We start from the raw sequence: 26,235 nt of genomic DNA, 5'->3' as shown, positions 1-26,235 counted from the left end.
TTGCCATATATACTCTCTTTTTTCCCCTATCTTTAGGTTCCAGTTCCACTAAGTACTCTTTTGGCTCCTATTGCAACAACGAACTTAGTTTCAAGTTCAATCACTACTTTTGCTTTTTGGTCAGTTCACTACTCATCTAATGATTGCGACCAAAGAAAATATTAATACTTTGTGAGAAATAATATTCTTTCTGTTCATTTTTATTTGTTTACTTTAGATTTTATTATGTTTTTCTCTAAATAATATGAGTATTTCAGTATAATATTCATATTAATCTTGAAAAATAAAATTATAATATAGTGTACAAATAAATGTGAATTAACTGAGCTAGTAGAAGAGGACTCTCACTTGTTAACCCCAAAAATGATGTAAATTATTATTCGGTAAACATCTCTTAATTAGGCAACCAATAAATCATCATTCATGTGGCCCGGCCCTTGCCTTATTTGTGCAAACTAAATGGGCAATAAAGCCTATTGTTGTGGCTATCAAGTGGGTTTATAGTGTTTTCTGCACTGGACATTTGATAAGACACTCAACTCACCACAAACTCTTATTATGCTTCTCAACAACACTTCTCCAGCCCCTGCCGTGTCTACACGTGTCATATGAGGGATTATAAATAGGATACAAATTTTGCATCTTTGAATTGGGGTGGGGGCGGGGGTGATAGAGATTCTAATATTGTTTGTGCCTTATTTGCTCTAAATAATGTAAAATCTCATTAATTAATTACTACCTTGATAAAAAAGATAAATCGTAATTAGAGATATCATAATTTTTTTTGGGGTTATCTACAAGCACGCACTTGATAATGCGGTGGCCATGATTAGTCCTAATTCTGGTGCAGAGTACTATGTCCTTTCTGTAGCAATTGATGTGAATGGAAGGACAAAATAAGTGAAGTTTGAGAAATTGTTACTCCCATTTCAGTTTTGAGTTATTGACAAACCTTTTTTATTTGACGCCCTTTTTAAAAAAGTAATAAATAAAATGATAAATTTTATATAACCCTTTCATCATTATAAATAAATTCAATGTTCGGGGAAAAATAAATTTATCTCTTATTTTTCTTAATTAAACACATATGAGAGGGTAGCGATTGTTTATTAGAAACACAAGACTTTGCTAAGTGGTAACACGATGTATAGAGTCTGACACCTGCTCGGTGCTGAAAGGTCGGGAGGAGAAGTAAGTAAAAATAAATAACTATTTCTAGTATATAAAACAAATAAAGTGATAATAGGAGTAAAATAATTTTTAGACCACACAAAAAGGAAGGAGTAACACAAGAAAGATGAAATTAAATAAGCTAATATATTAAATAAACCCTAAACACCAAAGAGCTACGAAAAGACAGTGTTCATCTTGTTTACTTATTATTTTTTAATGAAATCAAGCGTTGGAGGGAATGCCCCCTTGCTTTTCAGGCTTTTTTTTGCTTATCCCCACATAATGCTTTGAGCAATCATGTTGTTTGCTTCTTGCCATAGAATGCGCTTGAGCCATTTGTGCCACCCATTCTATTACTAATTAAATTATAACAATGTCAACTTATAAAAATGACTATAATTTTATGGCTATTAAATTAGAATAGCTATGATAAGTATGAAAATATTGGGGTATGGACCAATTAGAATGAGGTTTATGAGATACAATGTGCATTGTACGTGGGCGGCTAGTTAATTTCTTGATTCATCGCAATACTTTAATTTTTCTCCGTCCACAAAAATTTAAAAAAAAAAGTTTTGATTGTTGAGTTCAACATACGACACTTGACTAACTGGATCCAAGCTAAGTCCATATTGTTTGTTACATAGATGATATAACATTCGAGAAGAAATTAATATATAGTCAAATATATAAAGGAGGGGGCAGAAAAAATTGTACGTAGTAGAAAAAACCAAACGTTGAAAATAATTAGAAATATAACATTGTTTTCTAAGACGGAAAATGACAATTGGAATTTGGAAGGAATTGCATTTATTTATTGGAAACAAAATGAGAAGAGGCCGCCGGTGAACAACCCAAAGCATTTATTGGAGATCATAAATGAGAAGGCAATTGAGTTTTAGTGCTTCCTTTCAATAAACATAATTCATTGTCCAATTATTTTGAGATATATTCTGAAATAGATCCAAAAATAGAGCTTCTTGCTAATGGTGCAAAAGACTGTATTGAAGATTGATGTTTCTTGTGAAAAATGCAAGAAGAAGATCCTCAAAGCTGTTTCAGGTCTGCCAGGTACTGCAACTTTGTTTTGTAATTTGGATTGCTAATCAATAAATCTTTACTACCTAATTAAATTAAAGTATGTTTTCTTGTTCTGGAATAGAATTTGAAACAACATCATCTGTTGTCTGAAAATGTAAATTGGCACACAAAACTTATTAGGCATCACACTTTTTTGTTTCAAAGAAAGTTATGATGATATTTTTGGTGTTTTATCTAGTTCATGGCATATATTTTGGGACCTGATTAGTTTGGATTTGTATTGGAAAATTTTATTTTCGAGTAACGTGAGACAAGTTTTTTTCGAAGCTCAATTCAAAAACTTACTATTAAAGATTTTTTTTAAAAAAAATTACCCTATCGTACTACAATTTTTTTGTGGTAAATATGCCTAAAGGAGATGTGATCATATAGGCAAGTTTTATTTATTCTAATTAAAGTTTTTTCAATATTTTCATGTATCGAATACTCTTTCTGTGTGTCCTATTGATTTCATCTTACATATCATTATTATTATTTTGGGAATTGAACAATTTGTTTTTTTAACTAGAATTTTCGCAAAACTTTGTAAACTAAAAAATTAGGACATAGAGGTATTTATAACTGGATTAATTCAAAATTTTATCAAGAGCAACTTTCACATATAACAAACACAAAAATTCATATTTGTATGTTATAGTAAAGTTTGTATAATGCGCTCCATAACAAACATAAATATATATAATTTGCTATACATATACAAAGAAACCAATTGTATAATTCGCTATATATATATATATATATATAAAAGAAAGCAGTTGTATACAAATCAGTTGTATAATTTGTGTACGTATAAACGAGAAAAAGAGAAAGACAAAGAAAATTGGGCAGGAGAATATTTATATTGTATAATTATAAGTGTATAAGACGAGGATATATGATTTGCAAGTGTATATGCAATTTTCTCTTACTTTATACAAACATAAACACAATTTATACATTTTGTGTTTGTTTGTATAAGCGATAGAGGAGAGGGTGGCGAACGAGATCTGAGAGAGTGACGAGCGTGATCTGAGAGAGGGGAACAAAAATATATGTATATATACAATTTTTTCTCGCTTTATACAAACAGAAACACATTTTATACATTTGTGTTTGTATAAAAGTGAGAGAGAGAGTTTGAGGGAGAGATGTGATTGATAAACAGTTTGCTACAGGATACTATTAAATTAAAGTGTGATTATAACTTTTAATTTAATTTATTAATTTGCCATTATATACAATTTTTTCATTTATCAATTCTCATCCTATAGTTGGTTGGTTGTAAAGGAAGTAATTTATGAAACTATAACTCTAGAAATTTGATATGGAAGGTATAGAGAAAATTGAAATTGATGGAGCAAAAGGGACTTTGAGCGTAACGGGGAACGCTGACCCATACGAGGTCATTGTAAGATCAAGGAAAGCTGGGAAATTTGCGGAAGTGATCAGTATTGGGCCTCCACCAGCTCCTCCAAAACCAGATGGACCGAAAAAGCCCGAGGAGAAGAAGCCCGAACCGAAAGGGCCCAAGCCCCATATGTATGGGCCTCCCTCTCCCTTAATCTGTCCTTGCTGTCAGAGATATTCACATGTCGTTCACGTGACACGCAGGGAAGAACCCACCCCACAATGCTCAATTTTGTAAGTGCGCAATTTTGATATGGACCAATCAATGTTATAAGTTCGACTACTGATAGGGGCGAATTTATTAAAATTCATGATTACTCTTTGTATTTATTCAAAATTTTCAATTCGTTGTACGAAAATCTTTTTTTATTCAAAATTTTAAATTCGTTGTATTTGTCCCCAAGTACGTACTTAGACCTTTTCTTTTTTTCTTCTTCTTCATATTCATACTTTTGAATTATCAACTAGCAAAAGCACGGAAAAGTTGGATTACATCATCCATTCACATTATCAATTTTTTTGTAACTTGTTAATTGGCCCATTTGGAGTAGTTTGCTATTCATCCGGCAAGGCTGTCAAAGTTATTGGACACCCACTTCTTAATCTGGGAATATGGGCTTTTCTTTCCAAGCTGCGATCTGGATCGTCAACTGTCCATCTATACAATGATGATAGTAAATGTAAGTTAATAGGAAAATGACATATAAATTAGAATTAAGGATTTACTTACTTGTATCCAGTTGTTAATCTGTGCAAAAACACCAACATGGTGACTTTTGCCATGTTAATTCCCAAGCAAGTTCGGGGTCCTGATCCAAAAGGAATGTAGCTATATGGTTTTTGAATTTCCTGAATATGAGAAAAATAGGCATGGTTAAATAGTACTATGTGTTCATAACATTTATAAGTTAAACGTAATTAGTACGTCGAATCTTGAAGGATTGAACTGCATAGGGTCTTTGTATAATGTTGGATCGTAGTGTATGCACGTTGCATCTATGTTCGCATGCCATCCTTTCTTTATTTCAAAACCTGTCACCACCATACACATAAATTTAGTTGTCGGATGATGATTCTGGAACTACAACCAACTAACAAAAGGAATTCTGTTTTCACAAACTTTTGAACATATGGAGTAATTCTTAACTTGCCTTCAATACTACAGTCATTAAGTGCAACTCGAGGGAACCATAGCAAGACATTCGACATCCTCAACGTCTCTTTCACAACCTAAGTATAGAGGAAATAGAGTCGCATCTTATGTGATTCTTGTGCAGATATAATATGGTTAAAAATTATTAATAGTAAGAGTTAGATAAATCAAGAAGAACGACTATAAGTTGTAGTTTCTACAAACCTTTGACGCATAGGACATGCTGTTGAGATCATCCATGGTTAGTAAGGCTCCAGTAGGCTTGCTTCTGAGTATTGAGAGTTGTTCTTCCTGTAAGTTGATAGTATTATTATAAGTCATAATACCGACCACATGTTTGTGTTTTATATGAATAAAATTTCCGGATATGTTAGAGTTTTACTTTTATTCAGTTTCCATACCCGCACATGTAAGCCAAAGTTAATTGAAAAAATGTGTTTTTCAACATAATGTCATCAGTTACATCCAAGTCTAATAGAGAAATAATGCTTTTGAAATGTAGGACAATTAATCATTTTGTCAGCATAAAAGTGCATAAAGTAACAGAATGTCTTTGTGATATATGGATACTCACTCTGAGCCTGTTCTGGGCTTCTCTGTGCTCATCCAAAAACTTGACACTCCACATCATTGCAGCAGCAGTTGTTGTCTGCCCTGCAATTATCAGCGTTAACAAATTATCCATGATCTCTTCATCATCAAGCTTTTGATTGGCTGGACATGAATCCTTCTCCAACATGGACTGCAGGAAGTCTTCATAATATTCCTTCCCATTGCGCCGAGCTGCTATCATTCCCTTAAAGGTCTCCATTAGCCTCCCACGTGCCTGCACGAAAAATGAGATGAGCATAACCTAATAGTTCATGTTAATTTCTCTTATATTAAACGAAAAATCTTATTTATCTTGTCCCTTCTAATAGTGAATGATCTGTTTCCTCAAGTCCAATTTTGTTCACATGGTGAGTAATTTTTTCCAGAGATGTTGCAAGCCATCAAGTGCACTGCATTAACGGTCACCCCTACCTTGATGCCTTTAAAATATCTGGTGCCCGGAATCATGACTGGAAAGGACAGCATGGCATCAGAAATTGCAGTGCAGTCTTTTTCAATTTGTTCTACCACAGAAGAATCTTTGATGCTCATCAGCATATCGCACATCGCATCAAATGTTGTCTGCAGCCAAATTTCACATGGTCAGCGAACACTCACTGCAGCACACAACACTACTATTTCTTTTGGTAATTGTATACTTCAACATATAGCTATCTCCCTACAGTATGCTTAGAATCTAGTAATTAGGATGACACATCGATCTTTTTCTGCCTGGTTTATTGTATCAAAACTAAATCTTGTTTCAAACAAATCAAAAGGGACTAAATTTTTTCCAAGCTTTGTGTTATTACTAATTAAAACTAGTGGAGTAATAGATTATAGACAAGTTACCTTCATGTTGAAGTCAAGCACAGTGAAACTCTTTCTTTGCTTTTGTACTTTCTTCAATCTTTCATATAGCATTTCATCAAATCTCTGTACAAATTTTGACAGTGAATTCATAGAGAAAGGATCAGATAGTAGGCGCCTAATCCTTTTGTGACTCTCTTGAGGAACACATAACAAACTTTTCTTTCCCACAGCATCTGCCATCGATTTGACGTAGCCCTTGTTGAATAGAGCAAAATCATTAGTAAAAATTGCTTTCGCACCCTCAACACTTGGAACAAACACATGTATTTTCCCGAAAATTCTGGTTTTGAACCATTTCCCATGCCTGTATTAAACAAAACAATAATCAATCTAGCAAAATTTTGCAATATAAACTATAGCTGATAAGCTGGAGGAACTTTGGTAGGATTTTTATCATAACCATAGGAACTTATTTATAAACATTTGGGAAAAATATTGAATAAAAATCCTATGAACTTTCTCTGTTTTTTTTTTAAATCATTGGAACAGTTGACCTAGTATCCGTCATCTCAATATAAAATTAAAGCTAGTATATATGTTTGATCTCAATATGGAAAAAAGCAAATTGCTGGATTTGATATTGCATTAGAACTACATGGATTTAAAACAAATAGAGTTTCTTACCGCTCGCGTCGAAGTCTAACAAATTCATAACAACCTTTGACACTGTTGGTTGCTGATAGAAGTGCGAAGGTTTCACCCACGAAAGGTATTCCCAAACTCCCAGGTATGCAACTTTTTGCATTTTTAGCTCCCTTTGACAAGTAAAGTGCAGTAATACTTATGACAAGTATTGAAACTAGAAGAATATCATAGTATTTGCTTAGTAGGAGAAGTATGTCTTCCATTGACATAGTAAGCATATTCTGATTTTAATGTCAACCTGAAAGGACAAACTATCACTAATAAGTAATATATAGTAATGCACTCACTTTCTAAGACATAATTTAAAAATGCATTAGGTAGAGATTAGAAAATTCAAATGTAAGTATAGGACAAGATGCCATAAGCCTGGATCTTTTGTCTTCACTTGCTTTCCACAATGGCTACGGATCTATCTTTTAAGATACTACTTAAAATAAAATATAAGGATGACAAATATATGCAAGTTGCTTTCAATTACTTTTCTTTGTGCTCACTGAAACCTTATATACTCCCACCTCCGTCCGTTTCAAATTAAGTGTCATCTAAATTTTTTTAATTATACCCTTATATTATTGTCTTTTTAATAATCTCGTATTTAATTAATTGTCAAGATACATTTATTAAATAAGTATAGTTTAGCAAGCTACACGTTGTATTTATTGATTTTTTTAGCGAATGTGGTGAGTACCTTGGTAAGCCGGCATGGTCTATTATTATGAATGAGTGACCACTTAAAAGATGATATTGACAGCTAGTCATGAAAATTTGTGAACAATAATCAAACATATACGAGGTAGTGACTAGTGAGTACAATCTTCAAAAAAGAAAATAAAAACATAAGCAAACCTCTTGGTCTTGGATGCTTTTTATGTGTTCAAATGAGTTCTGCTCATTTGGCCATGTTTTATTATAAAAAAAAAGTATTAAAAATAGTTTTTGAAAAATGATATTTAGTAACTTTGAATATAATATAAAAAATTCATGGTCAAACACCTCGTATCAAGAGTGATTAGGTATGTTTATATGATTGTGACATTCAAAGAACTTAGATGGGATATAGGAAAAATGAATTGGTAGGTACAAATTATAGATAAAATTGGACATCTCCATTTTCCAATTGATATCCTTTGGCATGCCCAAAAAGAGGGCAAATTCTTGACATGTGACAAATGAGATGGTGCACTCATTTCGGCTGTGATCTAAATTCTATCCAGTTATCGGCATACTCTCTTTTGTTTAGTCTAAACTAGATTTTCAACTATCCAAATATTTTTAGAATTTCTCAACTTCAACATAATATTTTTAGAGTTCGTTACGACAATTGAGGTTTTTTGAAATTAAACATTTTCATCTCATAAAGATAGTAGTAAGGGTATAAGACTTGCCTGCCTGCCTCCTTAATTCTACTTTGTAAGATATATTAATATTTTAACTAAAACTCAAAAAGTCCAAATAGAGAATTTGAAGTTAAAAAGCTTATTTGAGGAGTATTTGATTTGAAATTATGATTATTTTTTAATAAGATTTTAATTTTTCTTTTTTCAAGTGAAATATGACAACAACACACACCCACACACAAAAAAAAACAAAAACTTTCATATATAGCAAACATAAAATTCATATTTGTATGCTATAACAAAGTTTGTATAATTGCGCTCCATAACGAACTTATGTATGTATAATTCACTATACATATATAACTGAAGCAAATTGTATAAAACGAGAAAGAGAGAAATTATATACAATTTGAATCGTATAAAACGAGAAAGCGAGAAAGACATAATTGAATTGTATAAAACGAGAAAGAGAGAAATTATATACAATTTGAATTTGTATAATATGAGAAGAGAGAAAGGCAAAGAGACTTGAGCAGGAAATATACAATTGAATCGAATTGTATAAAACGAGAAAAAGAGAAATTATATACAATTTGAATTCGTATAAAACGAGAAAGAGAGAAAGACAAAAGAGACTTGGGCAGAGAAGTACTTTTAATGTTCTTGGGCAAGGAACAAAAAACCCATTTTTAAGTGGACAGAATATTGGGCCTAATGAGGAAGCAATCGGGGGCCTTTTTAACACTAAGCCCATCTAGCGCTCATAGTCAGATGACTTGCTGAAGACGAATCATCAGTCCTTCAAATTGAATCTTCTTCTGCAACCCTAGATCCATCTCTCTTTCTCTCTACGCATCGAATCACCATGACGAAGCAGCAAGCTAACTGGTCTCCTTATGACAACAATGGCGGGTAATGTTTCGTAGATATTTACTTTTGTTTTTGCTTTCTTTCTTTCATTTTCTGTATCGGTGCTTATGCCCCTCGCGTTTCGACTTTGCAGAACCTGTGTGGCAGTAGCTGGAGCAGATTACTGTGTAATTGCAGCAGATACTCGCATGTCCACTGGCTACAACATTCTTACTCGCGATTACTCCAAGATCATTAAACTGTATGTTCCTTTTATTTATTTCAAATAACTTGTTTTCTGTGCCATTTAGCTAGTTAATACTATGAAGTAGGCTAATAACATCTTGTACATAGATCTATATATTTGATAGACAAAGCTCCATGCTTTGCAATCACTTTTTTGGTAGAAAGTAAAAGTTGCTCTTCTATACTGATCAAGGTAAAATTTATCCCATGCATAATGATTTGTACTATGGAATTGGAGAAAATTATTCAAACCGCCACTAGTCTTGCGGGATTTCTCGGTCATAAAAGAATGTTGTTATTCAATTTTTGTTTTCATATCAAATGGATGAACTGAACTATTAGTACTTTTAATTTTAAAGAAACGGACTAGCATAAAATTATCACAGTTCAAGATTAGTTATTGACTCAACATATTAAAAGGAGAAGAAGTGAACTAAATCTCATTGAGTTGCCGCCAGAAATCAAAGAGAGAGGGTTGGACTATGGGTGAGAGGGTGCTGGTTGGGAGTGGGTAGCAAGTTTGGAAGAGGAAAAAGAGGGAGCAGTCAAAGATCAGAATGCAAACCTGGGTTGCATTTCTCTGTTTGGATGAATCTCGAATGGAACTAATTTCAGTGCTGTTCTCGTTGTTTGCTTGACGAGGCGCAGTCAGTAATTAAAAAGAAAATTTAGCCAAGAGGCAAAATCAAGTTCCATGGCTCATAATTGTATAAAATGTGTTTGACCTTTACTATATAGACTCTGTATTTGCTAAGTACTCCCTCTATCCCTATTTAGTTGTCCACTTTAGAAGTGTCACACATATTTTTTTGGCAATAAACTGTGAATATTACCATACAAAAAAAAAACAAAGTATTACAATTTCGTAAAGTGAACACAACACTAACATCTAGCTATTAACTATCTACCACACATCCTATGTATTAAATCTTGACACTTTCTTGCTTTTCTAGACTCCTGTACTCTTTCTAATCTAACTAATAACTCCTTCTTTATTTGTGTGATGATAAAATTTGTATTTACATGTTCCTGCCTATAGTGCCTCCAATTCCTCACTTGCCAGGTATAATAAATTGTTGCTCCATACATTGCAGCTACTGCTTCCTTCTTGAATTGTTTCCAACGTCTTCTTTTAATCCACGCCACTATTTGTTGTATTGTGCGTCTTAGCATTGCCACACCCACCCAGTTAGCCAAATCCTCTCTCACTGCATTCCCCAAATGACAATCAGGAAACAAATGTTGATGTGTTTCATCACTCTCTTGCTGACACAAACCACATGCGACATCTTCAACTTGTATATGCATATGTTATAGTCCATCTTTAGTGAGCAGTCTTCCTTGGTATGTAAGCCATAAGATAAATCTCTGTCTAGGCTGCATAATAGAGCTCCAAAGTAAGTCTGCTTCTGGGCATTTATGTAGCACACCTAGCATGGCTTGGTAGCTACTGGTCATGGAGTATACACCATTTGATGTCAAAACATATTGTCCCCCTTGATACCATTGGAGCATTTCCGTCTTCAAAACATTCAGTTTTTTCCAATACCAACTACAATCTTGGGGTGGTATGTGTTCCCAAATGTTATCGGTATCCTTCATATAGATCCCATGTACCCATTTGACCCATAATACATCTTTCTTGTTTGACAGCTGCCATAAAAGCTTCCCGATAGCAGCTATATTCCATAATTTGCAGCTCTTGATATTTAATCCTCCATACTTCTGAGCTTCCCCACAAGAATTCTCTGCATTTTTTATCTACTTCCTGCAACACACTTTGTGGGAGGATAAACACTGTCCCCCAAAAATTATATATCGAGAACAAAACAGCATTAACTATCTGTAGCCTCCCTGCTTATGACAACTGCTTTGAATAACCTATTGTGATTCTCTTTGTGATCTTCTCCACCAATTGGTAACAATCCACCTTGTTCCATTTTTTTGAGGATAGTGACAATCCCAGATACCGTATAGGTAGTACACCCATTGAGAACCCTGTACTACTCAAAATTCTCAACTTTGCTTCCTCAGTCATTCCAGCAAGAAATATGTTAGATTTCTGCAAATTTGCTTCCACGCCAGTCACAGCACTAAAATGTTTCAAAGCCTCCATCACCCTTTTAATAGATTTTGTGTCTCCTTTGCAGAACACCATTAAATCATCTGCAAATATTAAATGTGTAAGTTTTGCTGCTTTGCACATTGGGTGGTATTTGAAATCAGCCAGATCACTCATCCTCCTAAGAATTCTCGTAAGATACTCCATAACTAACACAAATAACAGAGGAGAAATAGGGTCCCCTTGTCGAAGCCCCCTCTTGCCCTCAAAATATCCATAGCCTTCTCCATTCACTTTAACTGTGAACCTCGTAGTGGTCACACATGTCATTACCAACTGCACAGAGGTTCGTGGAAAATTATAACCCTTTAAAGATTCCTCTATAAAGTCCCAACTTACCATATGATATGCCTTCCGTAGATCTATCTTCATCATACATATTAAGGCACCAAGTATTATCATAGGTTAGTTACAATTATACCCTTAACTTAAAAGATTATGCAACTCCCCAAGTATAATAAACTTATTTTCTGGTTCCAAAAAGCATGCATTACAACTTAGTAGTACTAGAAATTTTCTAGAATTAAATAAGGGCATATTAGGAAAAAAATTGTTGTCCTTTCTTGATTTGTTAAAATAGACAAGTAAATAGGGACATATATAAAAGGAAATATGGACAAGTAAATAAGGACAGAGGGAGTATAACTTTCCCATGAATATAGAAATTCTTTTTGTGAAGCGGTTTTAAAACCAACTTGCCTTTAACTGCCTCTGCTTGGGGGATGAGAGTATAACAAGGTTTGCACTTTCAGGATTAACAATAAACTCATGTATAATTATCTCCTCCAGTCCTCCTATGCATCATAGCATGAGAGAATGAATTAGATGGGTATGCATACATGTAATCTTCACCTTCCGTCATGATACTAGTTGGTTTCTCTGCTTTTATCTTTACCCAAACCTTTTCCTAATACATCAGTTTTGCATGTTAACTGTCTGATTATGTAGAGCGGATAAATGTGTGATGGCATCGTCAGGATTTCAGGCTGACGTGAGAGCTTTGCAAAAGGTTTTGGCATCAAGGCATCTGGTAAAAATGCTAGAAGTTTTTGTTAATCCTTTATCTCTTCAGTCAGTTTGGTATGGAGCATGTAGGATGTTTTGTATCTTCGTTCAGTGTGCTTCACCTGTTTGTGCAATATGAACTTATCAACTCATTGTGAACCAAAAATTTGATTGTTAGCTTGCATGATGTGCGTGTCTTTATGGACAAAAGTGAGTTTGCATTATGTGATAGAGAGACAGAACAGTGACCATGATCTGATCCATGAGCTTTACAATATTTAGCCAGAGGATATGATTATGGGCAGGATTGGGGTGGGGTGGGGTGGGGATGGGGTTTCTAGGTGTTATAATTAATACATAAATTAGGCTTGTTTTCTTTTCTTCCAATTGATGGGGTGGCTTGGAGTAACTGGTAAAGTTGCTGCAATGTGACCGGAGTCACGGGTTCGAGCCTTGGAGACATCCTCCGGCAGAAATGCAAGTTAAGGCTGTCTATAATAGGCCCTTGTGGTCAGGCTCTTTGCCAGACCCTACGCATAACGGAGCTTTAGTGCACTAGGCCCCGACTGCCCTTTTCTTTTCTTCCAATTATCAATGACATGATCAGAACCTTTTTTCTGGGTACGCGCATTGTGTGTGTCCCTTATTGATGAGTACAAGTTTTCTAAAAAGTCACATAAATACTAGTAAAATATGTATTTGAGTTGTGAATAAAATTAAAGAAAAACAATTCAAGTCCCTGAAAATAGTAAAAATCAGTGATATTTAAACTAAACTCAATATCAAGGACGAAATTGTTCCTCTAAAAGGTACAAAAATGTCTTCCTGAGTCATTCACATATTGTTGAATATTACTACGACATAACAGCTTCTCCTCTTCACCCCCGAGAAAGCATGATCACTCATTTGTATCACTTAGTCACGTTAATCAACACAGATACACTGTCATTAACACTTGAAATCTTGGGTTCTTTTTTCAATAATCGAGTAATCTGTTGTTTTTTTGGTTTCAAAACTCAGTGGAAATGGTCTCACCCATCTATACTATATTTTAGGGCTCAATAGATGTTGACAATTTTAAACGCAGGGAAAAGTGTAAAGCATGTATCATTTAGCTTGTTTCACTTAAATGTACATCATATTTTTTGAAACATTTCTTGCAATAAAAATTGCAAATTGAGGAACTTCTCCTGACATTCTTTGGGATAAGGCATTAACTATTAAGGTACAACTGTTGCTTCCAAATCTAATTTTCATTCTTCTAGTTCAGTTGTATTTTCATTTCTTATGAAACTAAATATTGATTTTCACCTTACATGTTATCTACTTATGAAATGGTATGTTTATAGTATCCTAATGGGACTAAAATATAGGACGACATCTGAAATGGTAATCTGTAGTTCTTTTATCATGTATCATGTGCTGTCCAGAGTTTAGCATTTACATTTTTCTGTGATACTGGATAATGATCTTTTGATGTTTATTATTTTGCAATAGATCTACCAGCACCAGCACAATAAGCAGATGAGCTGTCCAGCTATGGGCCAGCTCCTTTCGAACACACTATACTACAAACGTTTCTTCCCCTACTATTCGTTTAATGTTCTAGGTGGCCTTGACAATGAAGGTAATGGGTTAGCTATGGTCTAAAGGTTATTTGTTTGTAGTCTTTTCTGGTAAAGAAGCTTATACAATTTAGTCCATAAAATTTGTAGGGAAGGGGTGTGTCTTCACCTATGATGCTGTGGGATCATATGAGAGGGTTGGCTACAGCTCTCAAGGTTCTGGTTCAACTCTGATCATGCCTTTCTTGGACAACCAACTGAAGTCTCCTAGCCCTCTTTTGCTGCCTGCTGTGGTTTGCTCCATATATTATCTGTTCAAATTTTCTCACATAGTCGAAGCATTTGAAATTGACCTAAAAATGAGGAGAAAAATATAGCCATTTGCTAACGGAGTTCCCATGACCTCTGCAGGATGCTGTTACTCCACTTTCTGAATCAGAAGCCATTGATTTAGTCAAGACTTGCTTTGCTTCAGCAACAGAAAGGGATATATACACTGTAAGTCATTTGTATGATATCATAGAGAAATAAACACTTTCACTATCAACCCGTATTTCTGAATGTTTTGCTTTCTTATTGCAGGGTGACAAACTGGAGATAGTTGTATTAAATGCTGATGGCATCCGTAGAGAAGAAATGGATCTGAGGAAAGACTGATTTCTTGTGTTTGTTATCCGATTATGAATGAATGTAATGAGATAAGATTGACAGTTTAAACTTGAACTAATTTGGTTTGAAAAAGAAGGTAAGTGTGTTTGATGGGTTATTGGGCTTCCTCGTTAGATCCAGACTGTGGAGTGAGTGTACTTGAGAATCTCTGTAGGGCGTGGATTTTATGTACTATTTGTTAAGTTTTCATCAAAAAGGAAATCTTTTGGCTCAAAGTGGTGCATTTAGTGGACAGCTTTGGAATCAAAACGGTGCTTTTCTTCCTTTCTTTCAATTATTATGTAATGTTCTGAATCAAACCAGTATCTTCTGACATTTGGCCAATGCTTGCCCTTCCACACCACATTAATTAGGTTAGGTGGGTGTTGTTATTTTATTGATCCCCAAATTTTCGACCAGAGCACCGTTGTCTGCGAGAAAAATTTCCCATCTCTTTCAAAATGATGATACTGTATTGAAACGAGTAGAAGTTATTTTTTTTATTCGTCTCTTTTTGTTCGGAACTGGTTGCTTGCACATGTAAATCACATGTTTTTAGGGGCTGATTGGTTGGGGCAATCTTTCGCTGTCCACTCGTCTTGGCTGGAAGAAGAAGTTACTACTCCATACCACCTTTTTTCTTTTAAATTAATGACCTTTATTTAGATTCACTGAACTTGTTGCCTCAGCAGTACTGAGAAAAACTATAGTTTGGCCATGAATAATACTAGTATTTTAGTATTTGCAAGTATCGGTTTAGCCTAGTTTCCTTTAAAATGCCTTCTTTTCTTTTTAGTCTGTTTTAAAAATATTGTCATCTTGTTATACTATAGTTGTTTTTTCGTTCTCTCTCCCCTATTTCATACGCTTTGATGTTAGTAAGTGTAGACTTGTCATGCAACCACCATAGAATATTTAAATTTAACTTTTAACTTTTTTGAATAATTTACTACTATTTTAACTTTAATACTACTTTTTTTTCCAATTTGCGTCAGATGTTATCCATAGAATGGAGGTTTTCTTGTAAAAGTAACCTTTCTACTGATGGCATAGTTTTGGCATATTGCATCTTGGTGATGTTAAAATTACACTAGTTGAAAAGATAGGTGACTTGGAATTAGGCTTTGATTGCGACCCACATACAAAATAGGCACTATGTAAGGCCAACGCCTATCCTCATTATTCGTTAAAGCATCAAGCAGTGTAATTCTACATAATTGGTGGGAAAAAGTTGTAGTTGTTGTTTGACCTCATTTTGATCAACCTTTCAGTTGATGAATGGATTAGAAGTGGCGTATTTGAATAAACAGGCATCGTCTTTTTCCTCATACTATTCTACTGCTCCTAGATGTCATTTACTTAAAATATTGTATCTATATACAAATATAAAATAATAATGACGTGACGCGACTTTTTTTAACGTTTTTTTTCTTCTGGAATTTTAAATTTTTCCCTTAAATTGTTTTCCATTTTTATTTATTTTAAATCTTTCCTCTATTTTCCGGAACTGCATGCAACAAATAAATGAATTAAACACACATTTTCATCCCTTTATGATTACCTAACATTTCAGGTTGTAAATGGAAACGATTTACTTTGAGATTTACTAAAAAAAACTTATAAATAATGAAATTTACAAAGTATATCTTTTCCCCTTAAAGAGTTAAACTTTTATAAATTTGACATTTCCTTTTTGTTCTCAATGATTAATTGATTAATTCAATTACGTGGATCTTCATTTTGATTCTCACCATGCTCTTATAAAAGTTTCAATTTTTAGCTTTGATTACCTATGATCAATACTTTCTTTAAGATATTCATTACAAACTATCAAAACAGTATAAACTTAGAGCGTACTCCAATTTTTTCTTTTTACTTTTACTTTTCTATCAATTCTGTTTTTTTCATTTCTTTTGATGTTTGGTAATTAACCCTTTGAAATCCTTATTTTTATTTTCTTTTATTTTTGAAATATTTATATAATATTATATTGTTACTTGTGATATATGTTGGTGAGTTTTTGCAAATCGAAAATAGGTGACTAATGGAATTATAAGTGGATGTAAATTTACCCTAGTTTGTTTGGTAAGTTATTAATGTATTACTTTTGATGAATTGATATGATTTTTTAAATTTATGTTACTCTCTTCTTTGTTTTCTTCTAATGTTCATAAACTTTCTTGAATTATTTTAGCAGGTACTATAGAGTATTTGATGTTAATTGTTTTTGTCTATGTTTTTATGATAATATGTTTTCTCATTCCTCTATCTTATATTACTATTACTATATGTAGATAGAAGATAGTGTAAGCATGTTGTTGTTGTTTAGTTGTTTGCGGTTAAAAGTTATAAATATATCAGTAATAATAAGTGAATACGTTATTTTACGATAAGTTTTACTAGTTAATTTTATATGTTCTCAATTAAAGTAACAAGTATACAATAAATAAAATTAAGTTTGTTGAAAGATGAATAGGAACTTGAAAATTCAGCTGTTTTTGGAATTCTCTCTTTCTAACAAGTATGTTTTATTCCCTTCACTTATTATTTTCGTGGTAATAATATCGAATTTTTCTTTTAAAAAAATAAGTATAGCTCTTGAAAGTTGGAAAACTACGTAGATATATGCATAATAAACAAAGAAAATTATATTTAAATTTTCTATACAAATCAACTTATCAATATAAAGATATAAACTTCTTTTTTTAGAAGATCACGTCCTTTTAAAGTAAATTATAGTTCCACTACTATAGATTATTATTTATTATACATAATTCAAGTATTTTTGGATAATAAAGAAAAACAAAATAAATGACAATAATAAAGTAGCTTAAAACTACAGATCCAATTAATTATAGTAGTTTTAATCATCTAACTAATTCACCACTATTAAAATAAAAAAAACTTTTTGAATGGTACTATATACTTAATAGGACAAGTGTCGACCTAGTACACTTTAAAGTACTTCAATTAAATATATTCAACGGTGAGATCACTAGGACAAGTTTCAGCTTGTCAGTCTACTTTATAATAAATTATGAAAATATTTTCAAAATTAATTAATCATTTTTGGAAGAATATAATAGGTAAAATATGATACTTTTTTCGTATCAAAAGAATAAATATTTTTTAGTCTGTTTAAAAAAGAATGATTTTTTTTTTTGCAACACTTTAATTTTTAGTTTACATGTGACATGTTTAAGATCATAATATTAAAGGAAATTTTGGTACATTAGACATAACTTTAAATTAGAATCACAAGATTAAAAAGTTCTTTTTTTTTTCTTAAACTTCATTTTAAGTCAAACTAGGTTAATCTTTTTGAAACAGAGGGAATAATTTATTTATAAATTTTACAAAATAATAAATATTGTGGTAATCCATTAATTATTTATAAAAAAAGGTATTAAGGGTTATCTTTTTCACTTTTTGTTTTTTTACCCTTTGAGATTGCTTATGTAAAGTTCGCTTTTTTCATGTAAGTTTCACTGTCCTTTTCCTATACAACTTCGCTTTCGCATTATTTAAAACTAGTCTTTTTCTTGTTTTCAAATTTTATGATTCAAAAGCCACACCAAGTAGGGTAAAGGAATTTTGATTCCTTATTTCTGTAGGAATAGGAATTAAAGGAAGTAGTATATTAATAGCAGAAGTTATCTGCTGAATATATTGTTTGTTGATATGATGAGTCTCTCAAGTATGCCTTCAGCGGCTACAATGTTCCAGGTGTATGCCTCAATATCTACTGCCATTACAATGTTTAAAACAATGATCCACCAGTTGGTCCCTCAGCAAGTTCAGTGCTATATTGAAACCAAAATTCGTAGATATTTTCGCCCAAATTCGTCAGATGTGACTTTGGTTATCGAAGAAAGAGATGGCATGGGCATCAACGATGTCTTCACTTGTGCTGAAATCTATTTGTCTGCACGAATCAGCCCAGAATTTCAACGTTTCAAAATTACCAAACGACCCAAAGACACAGGGGTCAATGTTAAATTTGGGAATTGTGGGAAAATTACTGATTCCTTTGAAGAGATTGAATTGGTATGGAAGTTTGTTAATGAAGCGAAGAAGTCGATTTCGAGATTTCAAGATGATGATGAAGGTGATTTTTCTGAGAAACATACGTTTGAGCTGAGCTTTAGCAAACAACACAAGGAAAGGATTCTGAATACCTACATCCCTTTTGTACTTAACACGGCCAAAACGATGCGGAACGAGAAAAAAATTATTCAATTGCATTCTCTATCTGGTAACTGTTATAGCTCTATAAATTGGGATTCTGTGAACCTTGAGCACCCTTCAACTTTTGAGACATTAGCTTTAGAACCAGCACTTAAAAAAACCATAATACAGGACCTTGATAGGTTTTTAAAGAGGAAGGAGTTTTACAGGAGAGTTGGAAAAGCATGGAAAAGGGGATACTTATTGTACGGACCACCCGGGACAGGGAAATCAAGCTTAGTTGCTGCAATTGCTAATTATTTGAAGTTTGACATATATGATCTAGAATTTTCAAATATAAAGCGGGATGCTGATTTGAGAAGGCTCCTTCTCAGCACAAAGAATAGATCTATACTTGTTATCGAAGATATTGACTGCAGCGTTACCATGCCCGAAAGAAATGTAGCTCGCACAAATCACAATATTCGCCGGGATCGGGATCAAGAGGTACGTATAACTTGTGTATTTAATTTCTAGGCCTAAATAATTCTTCTTCACTCAGTTTGTTTTGGTTAAACTTTTTCAGATTACACTTGGTGGGTTATTAAACTTCATAGACGGGCTATGGTCGAGTTGTGGTGATGAAAGGATCGTTATATTTACGACAAATCACAAAGAGAAGATTGATCCAGCTCTATTGCGACCTGGAAGAATGGACATGCATATTCATATGTCTTACTTAACTAGTGAAAGCTTTACAGTGTTGGCAAATAATTATCTGGAAATAAGTGATCCTCTTTACAACACTTTTAAAGAAGCAAAAGAATTGATTGAAGGGGCACAAGTTACTCCCGCAGAAGTTGCTGAGCAATTTATGAAGAGTGAAGATCCTGATGTTTGCCTTGAAAGTCTTGTCAAATTTCTAAAGCTAAAAAAAATTAATGAGCAGATGCAGAAGAAGAAGCACGAGGAGGCAAATACTACTGATGATGACAAACAACTTCAAAGGATCAAAACTTTGAGTATTGATAATTCACTTCACTCCTAAAAGTTGAAAAGATTTGTACACTAATTTAACTTATGGTAGTGAGTTTTTAGTTACACAAAATTTTCTTCATGTATTTTTTCCCTTCCTGACAACTTTAGTTTCATTATTATTCTTCAACAATTTTCATCTTGTTTGTTTTGAAATTTTTAGCTAGCTTTATTTTTTATGATGCATTAATCCTTCTTCAAAATATTTTGGGTGCGAAGAGTGAGATTGATTGCCGTCTCAATTTATGTGACATAATTAAAATTTTGAGCATCAATTAAATTTTTTAGAAAAAATTAGAATTCCTTCATACATGTCTTTTTAATATTTTAAGTTAATTACTTAATATTTTTATATAATTTTCAAATCTATCAAAATTTAAATCTTTTTAATTATGATGAATGAATTGAGTTAGAAATATTATAGTTATGAACTTTAAGAGTGTTGGGTTATCCCACATCGAAAGTGGAAGGGGCTGGTGGTCAATTTATAAGTTTGAGGGAAAGTCTCAACCTTTGAGCTAGCTTTTGGGTTTAGAAGGCCCAAGACCAACAAGTCTCAGTTCACCGAGAGGAACTGAATGGGGAGATTGTTGAGTTATCCCATATCGAAAGTGGCTGATGGTCAATTTATAAGTGTAAGGAAAAACCTCTAAGTAACGTAGTGGCAAAAGCTCAAGGGACAATTTTCGGTAGAAAAGTGCACTCGATTAATCTTTGATTTGAATGAACAATCAAAATTTATGCAACAATAGTTGGACTCTATTAAACATTTGTCTTTATATGGTTTTTCAGTGTATGTGCTTCTTTCTTTTTTAAAGATTACTTTACATGTGTTTTTTAATATATACAAAGGAAAAGGGTCTAAAACATAGTATACAATTATCCCTTATCCATCTATTGATCCCCAAATACCCTTCACATCCACCTTTGGGTTCAAATTTATCCCTTTATTAACGGACCAAAATTAAAAATAATTAAATAATATTTTTTAATTACGTGACACTTAATCATTGATACAAAATTGTTAATTAATACTTTTTCGATTATTTTTAACTGTCATAATTTTCCCTTTTTAAAGTTAAATTATAAAAATTTTGGTTAGTATTTTTATGAAATATTTTTTTATTATATTAACATACAAAATATTACAATTTACAATATTTTTCATAATACTTTTAAATATTTAATTGTTAATTATTTTATTTAAAATATTAAATTAATATAATTTAATTTTACTTAAAGCAGTGTCAGCACCCGTGCTATACATACAAGTACGAGTATTGTGACTTCTCTGTTTCTTTTTTGTTTTGTTTTTTTCCAGAAAACTTGACATGTGGTTTATTTTCTAAATAAAGATATGAGCATTAAAATACTCTCTCATTCAGACACAATTTGTGGTGATTAATTCACAAACAATAATAATGGTACAAGGACATTATTATCTTTCGATAAGTGTATTTGTGGGTTTCTTTCCTAATTTTCACACTTTTTTTCCCTCAAATTTTAGTCATTTCTTCTTTTACACTTTTTCTTTGCAAAACTTTTTTTATTTTATCTCACTATTTTTTTAACTAATGTTTCTATAGCTTTTTTACTTTTAGTCTTAAAATCTTTTGGTGCAAAAAATATATTGATACTATTATTATCTTTTACTTTCACAAATTCATTTGGTTGACTCTTTTTTTTTTTATTAATTTTAGTATCTCCTCCGAAAAAATGGTGCTATAAAAGTTTTATTTCAACATTAAACATACACAAAAAATTTTAAAAAAATTCAAAACAAAAACATAAAATTAATATTAGGAATAATTATTTGATGGGTGTCAAGCACGTAGAGAATTTAACCAATATTGAAAAAAAGATAATTGAGTTCTTAGTATCATTAATATATATTATTATAAATAATTATTATTCAGATAGATTGAGTGGTTACAAAACAAATAAAATATATTTAATAATTAAAAATTGCATGATTAAAACTAAAATTTCACTGTCTTCAAATTCATTCAAAGTTAGTATTTGAAATTTTCAAATACATTACTTTAATTTTTCCTTAAATAAATGATAATAGAGATAACTTAAACATATTAGATATTGGGAAATTTCCAAAGTTTGTTTATGATTTTAAAAAAAAACATATTACGCTAAGGAGGAAAAAAATACAAGTGAGAAAGAAAAGTAAAAGGAATGATTAAACTTGAAGAAGAAAAAGTAAAAATAGATAAATTGTGGGGCCTACAATACAAATGGCAGCCAACGAGACCTTCATACAACAGAAAATACTTGTATCTCTTACGTAATAAAATATTTTCTCTCATTCATGTTATATTTTGTCAAGGACTTCTCCAAAAATAACATTTGAAAATTAGTTTTCTATAAAAGTTTTAAATATGACAACACGCAGCGGGGCGGGCAGCGAGATTGTCTAAATTTTTATGTTAATAACGGCAGTTAAAATTAAAATCAAGAAATGTTTCGTGGTTAGTTTTCCCTTTTGATTTTCTTAAACATGATTAACCTGTCACATTTTAGAGGAAAAAATGGTTATTTTGACTTTGCTAACACCTTGTTTTCATATATTTGTCTCATGAAAAAAAAATTCTTAACTTTATTAGATACTCTATTAAACAATAATTATTACTCTATCGTTTTAAAATAAGTGACATAGTTTGATTTGATACAAAGTTAAAAAAAGTAAAAAGAATTTTTGAATTTTATGAATTTAAATTAAAATTATTTCAAATATATAAAGTTATCTTTTAATTTTACGATGTTAAACATTTCCTATGAAAAAGTGAAAATAAAATATTAAAAAAAAAAGTCATTTTCTAAGCAAACTAAAAACAGAGGTACTAGAAGTGTTTGGAAACTTGGAGATTGTGATCTGTGCTTTGCAGAAAAGTTCACATGTGTTCTTATTTCATTTCGTCCGCTCATGTGCTTTGTTTTCCAATCCAAAGTAATAACTAACGTGTAAATATAGCGGGAAATTCGTTTTCTCATAAGTTTGGAATAAGCACATTAAACTTTTTCAAAGCTACTTATAACTTGTAATTTGTTAAATTTATAAATTTTAAAGTTTTTAGGTTTATATTAATTGAAGTAGATGAATTAAGTTTTTAATTTGAAAAAATTAGATAAAAAAAAAGGAAAATTGAATATAATAGTAGCAAACTATCAATTTAAATTAAATGTTATGAATATAGTTTGATTTAATTGTACCCCATAACAAATTAATGTTATTTCGCCTCTCTCCTAGTGAATTTCGCTCATCATTCTCTTTCGCCTCTCTCGCTTTTATAAAAACACAAATATATAAAATGTGTTTGTGTTTGTATAAAGTGGGAGACAATTGTATATATACATATATTTTCGTTGCACTCTCTCCCCTCTCCTAGATCTCACTCGCCACCTTACAGATTTCGCTCACCACACTCACTTGCCTCTTACTTTATGCAAACACACATATACACAATGTGTTTGTGTTTGTGTTAAAGCGAGAGCTAATTGTATATCTAAATACCAATGCATATGTTTTTGTCCTATACACTTAGTATTATACAAATACGATATTTCACTTGCTCAGTTTTCTTTTCTCTTTCTCTTTTTATCACTTTATACAAACACATATTATACAGTTGATCATTTGTATATGTTTATCGAAACATAAGCAGATTATACAACTTTTTCTTGGTCTATATATAGCGAAATATACATATTTGAGCATAATTATGCAAACTATAATTATATCATACAAAGTATAATTTTTATATTTGCTTTATGTGAAAGTTACTCAAAAAATGTTAATAAAAATATAAAACAATAACAAAAATTAAAAAAGTCAATTTAGTTTCAAAGACCAAATCTGATCGAACTGAATTAGATCGAATCGGAATGAACCAACATTTATATATGGATATCAAACTATGATATCGTTATATTTCAAATATTAATTCAGTGTAACACATTTCATCCCGAATACTATCAAATCAGAACAAACTGAAACGATAACCGAGCCGAACCGGTAGGTCAGAGAGAAACAAATGGCGGATTAGATATACATAAAATAAAAAGGTCATAATCAACTAATAATAACCAGTCAACCAAAAAAATAAAAAATAAAAATAAGGAGGTAGTTGAGAATCAACAAACAGAAATACTTCGGTCAGAGTTGTTGTGCAGTAATTTAACTAGATGTCTCAAATTTAAATATAAATACAAATAAAATCTTATCAGAAAAGCCACTCAAAATAAATTTCAATTCAAATTTAATTAAAATTTCAATTTGAGCTATGTTATAACGAGTTCGAAGCCTAAAGGGTAAAAAATGTTAACAAAAATTTTAAAACGGTATAAGAAATTTCTTTTTAACCAAAAGGGCAAAATCGCTCGCGAAGTAGCGATTTTTTCCATTGGAAAAAGCAAAATCGCTGCTATAGCAGCGATTTTGTTAATTTTATTTTTTTTAATTTTCAATTTTTTTTTATAACCTTTTTAAGTAAGTCGCTGCTTATTCAGCGACATTACCTTAATTTATTTATTTTTTGCTTCTTTTATTTAAAAAAGTTTAAATGAAAAAAAATATTTTTTTAAAATTAAATTGCTGCGATTTTTAATTATTTCTTTTTCAATTTTTAAAAATTAAATCACAAAAAAAAATTTGATTTAAAATCGCTGCCTTGGTAGCGATTTATTTTTTATTTTTTTTAAAAAAAATTAATTAAAAATCATTACTTTGGCAGCTATTTGATATAAAAAATAAATAAAAAATTGATTTAAACTTTTTTTATATAAAAAAAAGCAAAATTAATTAAAAAAAATTATACACAAGTCGCTGAAAGATTTTTATTTTGAAAATCGCTCCCGAGGGAGCGATTTTGTTATAATTTTTTTTTTAAAAAAAACAAATTTAACAAATCGCTGCTATATCAGCGATTTTGCTTTTTTCAGTGGACAAAATCGCTACTTCGCGAGCGATTTTGCCTTTTTGATTAAAAAGAAATTTTATATATCGTTTTGAAATTTTTGTTAACATTTTTTTACCCTTTAGGCTCCGGACTCATGTTATAACCTCTTTCCGCCCAGAAAAAAACAAAACCACAATACACCACGTGAAGGATTCCCTCTGCTTGGTGCCCAAATTAGAGGTACATTGCCACTTTCTCATCGTACAACAATCGAAACTTCAATCACTGAAAACATGCAATGTCAGTAAGTTAACCAGAACTTGTGAGTTCTGAAATTTTGAACCAAATTGACAAATCTCTGAAGATTAAGTACCTCCGTACAGCCCTTTGAATAAGTTTGTATACATTAACTAATATATTTTTTAATACTTCGATAATCTCTATTATATTTTATTAACTCACTTTAATTATGATTTGTTCTAGTTTATCATTTGAATACATATCAAAATGTTCATATTAGATGTTTTCTAATGAAAATTTAAGACAACAATAATCACAAGTATTTTTGTAGATTAATATAAAGAGAGATTCTTAATAAATGGAGGATTTGGATTTTTTTTTTTGTTTAAATTTTCTTATGACGAGAATTTTAACATATATTCCCATACAAGGAAAGTTGATTTCTCGGTCTAGATATTTTGCTTGTGGTTCCAAAATATTTTCCCCGTTTTGCATTGTTTACTTCTTACACTAAAAATAATATTTTCCATTTGCTTATTTAGAAAATTTAGAGAAATTTATTATTTTTTCTCATACTATTTTAAAATTAAATTGATACATAAAAGGATGGTAATGATAAAATTTAACTTAAGAGTTATAAAACATCATTAAATAGATCGTTTTGTATGATACACCCATGATAAAAACTTGCTTAAGAATTATGTTAAGTTGACTTGGATCAAGTAAATAAAATAAATAATTATCATTTTAAAAAATTCATACAACCGATTATTTTTACTTTTTAATTCTTGTTCAATAAATGTGGTGAAAAGTAAAATAGCACTAATTTGTAACTAAACCTATTTTGTTTTAAATTATATTTTAATTACTAATATTTTGATAATTTTTTAAAATATGATAAAATAAAGTGTATCAAATGACACGTGGAGTATATACTATTCAATACCCACGCCCTAAGACCTAATTTAAGAGTATATTCTCTATTTTTAAATATAAATATAACTTCCTTCTCGTTTTAAATATCAAAATATAATTCGTCACAACTAATAAAAAAGAAAAAAAAAGATTAAACACAATATCATACGCTCTTAGCAGCACTTGTAGTTTGAAAACTTCATAACATTTTTACGTCGAGAACAATCAAATAAACATTCAAAGTTAAATTTTTTCAAAATATTAAACAATGTCATAA

The 26,235-nt window shown here is 31.4% G+C and overlaps 3 protein-coding genes and 1 long non-coding RNA gene across 5 annotated transcripts; 3 read left to right on the top strand and 1 right to left on the bottom strand.

Annotated features, from left to right (window-relative positions):
* The first annotated feature begins 1,635 nt into the window (after positions 1 to 1,635).
* Positions 1,636 to 6,201, top strand: LOC104645742 (uncharacterized). 2 transcript variants are annotated; one of them, XR_011215061.1, is made up of 3 exons: positions 1,636 to 2,244; positions 3,585 to 4,340; positions 5,791 to 6,201. It is a non-coding gene; the product is annotated as an uncharacterized lncRNA (long non-coding RNA). The 2 variants fall into 2 exon arrangements; XR_011215062.1 differs by lacking the exon at positions 1,636 to 2,244 and adding an exon at positions 5,450 to 5,616 and having other exon boundaries at positions 4,201 to 4,340.
* On the bottom strand, positions 3,958 to 8,508 carry LOC101266289 (abscisic acid 8'-hydroxylase 3-like). Its single transcript, XM_004232382.5, has 9 exons — positions 6,902 to 8,508; positions 6,257 to 6,581; positions 5,837 to 5,986; positions 5,388 to 5,639; positions 5,018 to 5,104; positions 4,812 to 4,890; positions 4,586 to 4,692; positions 4,391 to 4,509; positions 3,958 to 4,318 (listed from the first exon to the last, which is right to left on the bottom strand). Exons 1-9 carry the CDS (start codon positions 7,138 to 7,140, stop codon positions 4,216 to 4,218), a joined length of 1,461 nt encoding a protein of 486 aa, XP_004232430.1. The 5' UTR covers positions 7,141 to 8,508; the 3' UTR covers positions 3,958 to 4,215.
* A 458-nt stretch (positions 8,509 to 8,966) lies between these two features.
* On the top strand, positions 8,967 to 14,930 carry LOC101266585 (proteasome subunit beta type-1). The gene is made up of 7 exons (XM_004232383.4): positions 8,967 to 9,171; positions 9,263 to 9,370; positions 12,425 to 12,506; positions 13,979 to 14,108; positions 14,197 to 14,339; positions 14,458 to 14,544; positions 14,629 to 14,930. Exons 1-7 carry the CDS (start codon positions 9,125 to 9,127, stop codon positions 14,701 to 14,703), a joined length of 672 nt encoding a protein of 223 aa, XP_004232431.1. The 5' UTR covers positions 8,967 to 9,124; the 3' UTR covers positions 14,704 to 14,930.
* Positions 14,931 to 17,528: 2,598 nt separating this feature from the next.
* Positions 17,529 to 20,029, top strand: LOC101259707 (AAA-ATPase At5g17760-like). The gene is made up of 2 exons (XM_004233678.5): positions 17,529 to 19,368; positions 19,448 to 20,029. The coding sequence occupies exons 1-2, from the start codon at positions 18,376 to 18,378 to the stop codon at positions 19,907 to 19,909; spliced, it is 1,455 nt and encodes a 484-aa protein (XP_004233726.1). The 5' UTR covers positions 17,529 to 18,375; the 3' UTR covers positions 19,910 to 20,029.
* Positions 20,030 to 26,235: the final 6,206 nt, after the last annotated feature.

The sequence above is a fragment of the Solanum lycopersicum genome, chromosome 2 (genome assembly GCF_036512215.1).
Source record: "Solanum lycopersicum chromosome 2, SLM_r2.1".
Lineage (NCBI taxonomy): Eukaryota > Viridiplantae > Streptophyta > Magnoliopsida > Solanales > Solanaceae > Solanum > Solanum lycopersicum.
The sequence above is the reverse complement of the archived record's forward strand: the minus strand, read 5'-3'. Positions and strand labels throughout refer to the sequence as shown.

Bases quoted from the DNA above. Each gene is read 5' to 3' on its own strand.
- LOC101266289 (XM_004232382.5), bottom strand. From the start codon at position 7,140: ATGCTTACTATGTCAATGGAAGACATACTTCTCCTACTAAGCAAATAC. The intron at 5,987-6,256 runs GTAACTTGTCTA...ATTTGGCTGCAG, and splicing joins TGCTTGACTTCAACATGAAG to ACAACATTTGATGCGATGTG. The intron at 5,105-5,387 runs GTGAGTATCCAT...ATCAACTTACAG, and splicing joins AAGCCCAGAACAGGCTCAGA to GAAGAACAACTCTCAATACT.
- LOC101266585 (XM_004232383.4), top strand. From the start codon at position 9,125: ATGACGAAGCAGCAAGCTAACTGGTCTCCTTATGACAACAATGGCGG. The intron at 9,371-12,424 runs GTATGTTCCTTT...CTGATTATGTAG, and splicing joins TACTCCAAGATCATTAAACT to AGCGGATAAATGTGTGATGG. The intron at 14,340-14,457 runs GTTTGCTCCATA...TGACCTCTGCAG, and splicing joins CTCTTTTGCTGCCTGCTGTG to GATGCTGTTACTCCACTTTC.
- LOC101259707 (XM_004233678.5), top strand. From the start codon at position 18,376: ATGATGAGTCTCTCAAGTATGCCTTCAGCGGCTACAATGTTCCAGGTG. The intron at 19,369-19,447 runs GTACGTATAACT...AAACTTTTTCAG, and splicing joins GCCGGGATCGGGATCAAGAG to ATTACACTTGGTGGGTTATT.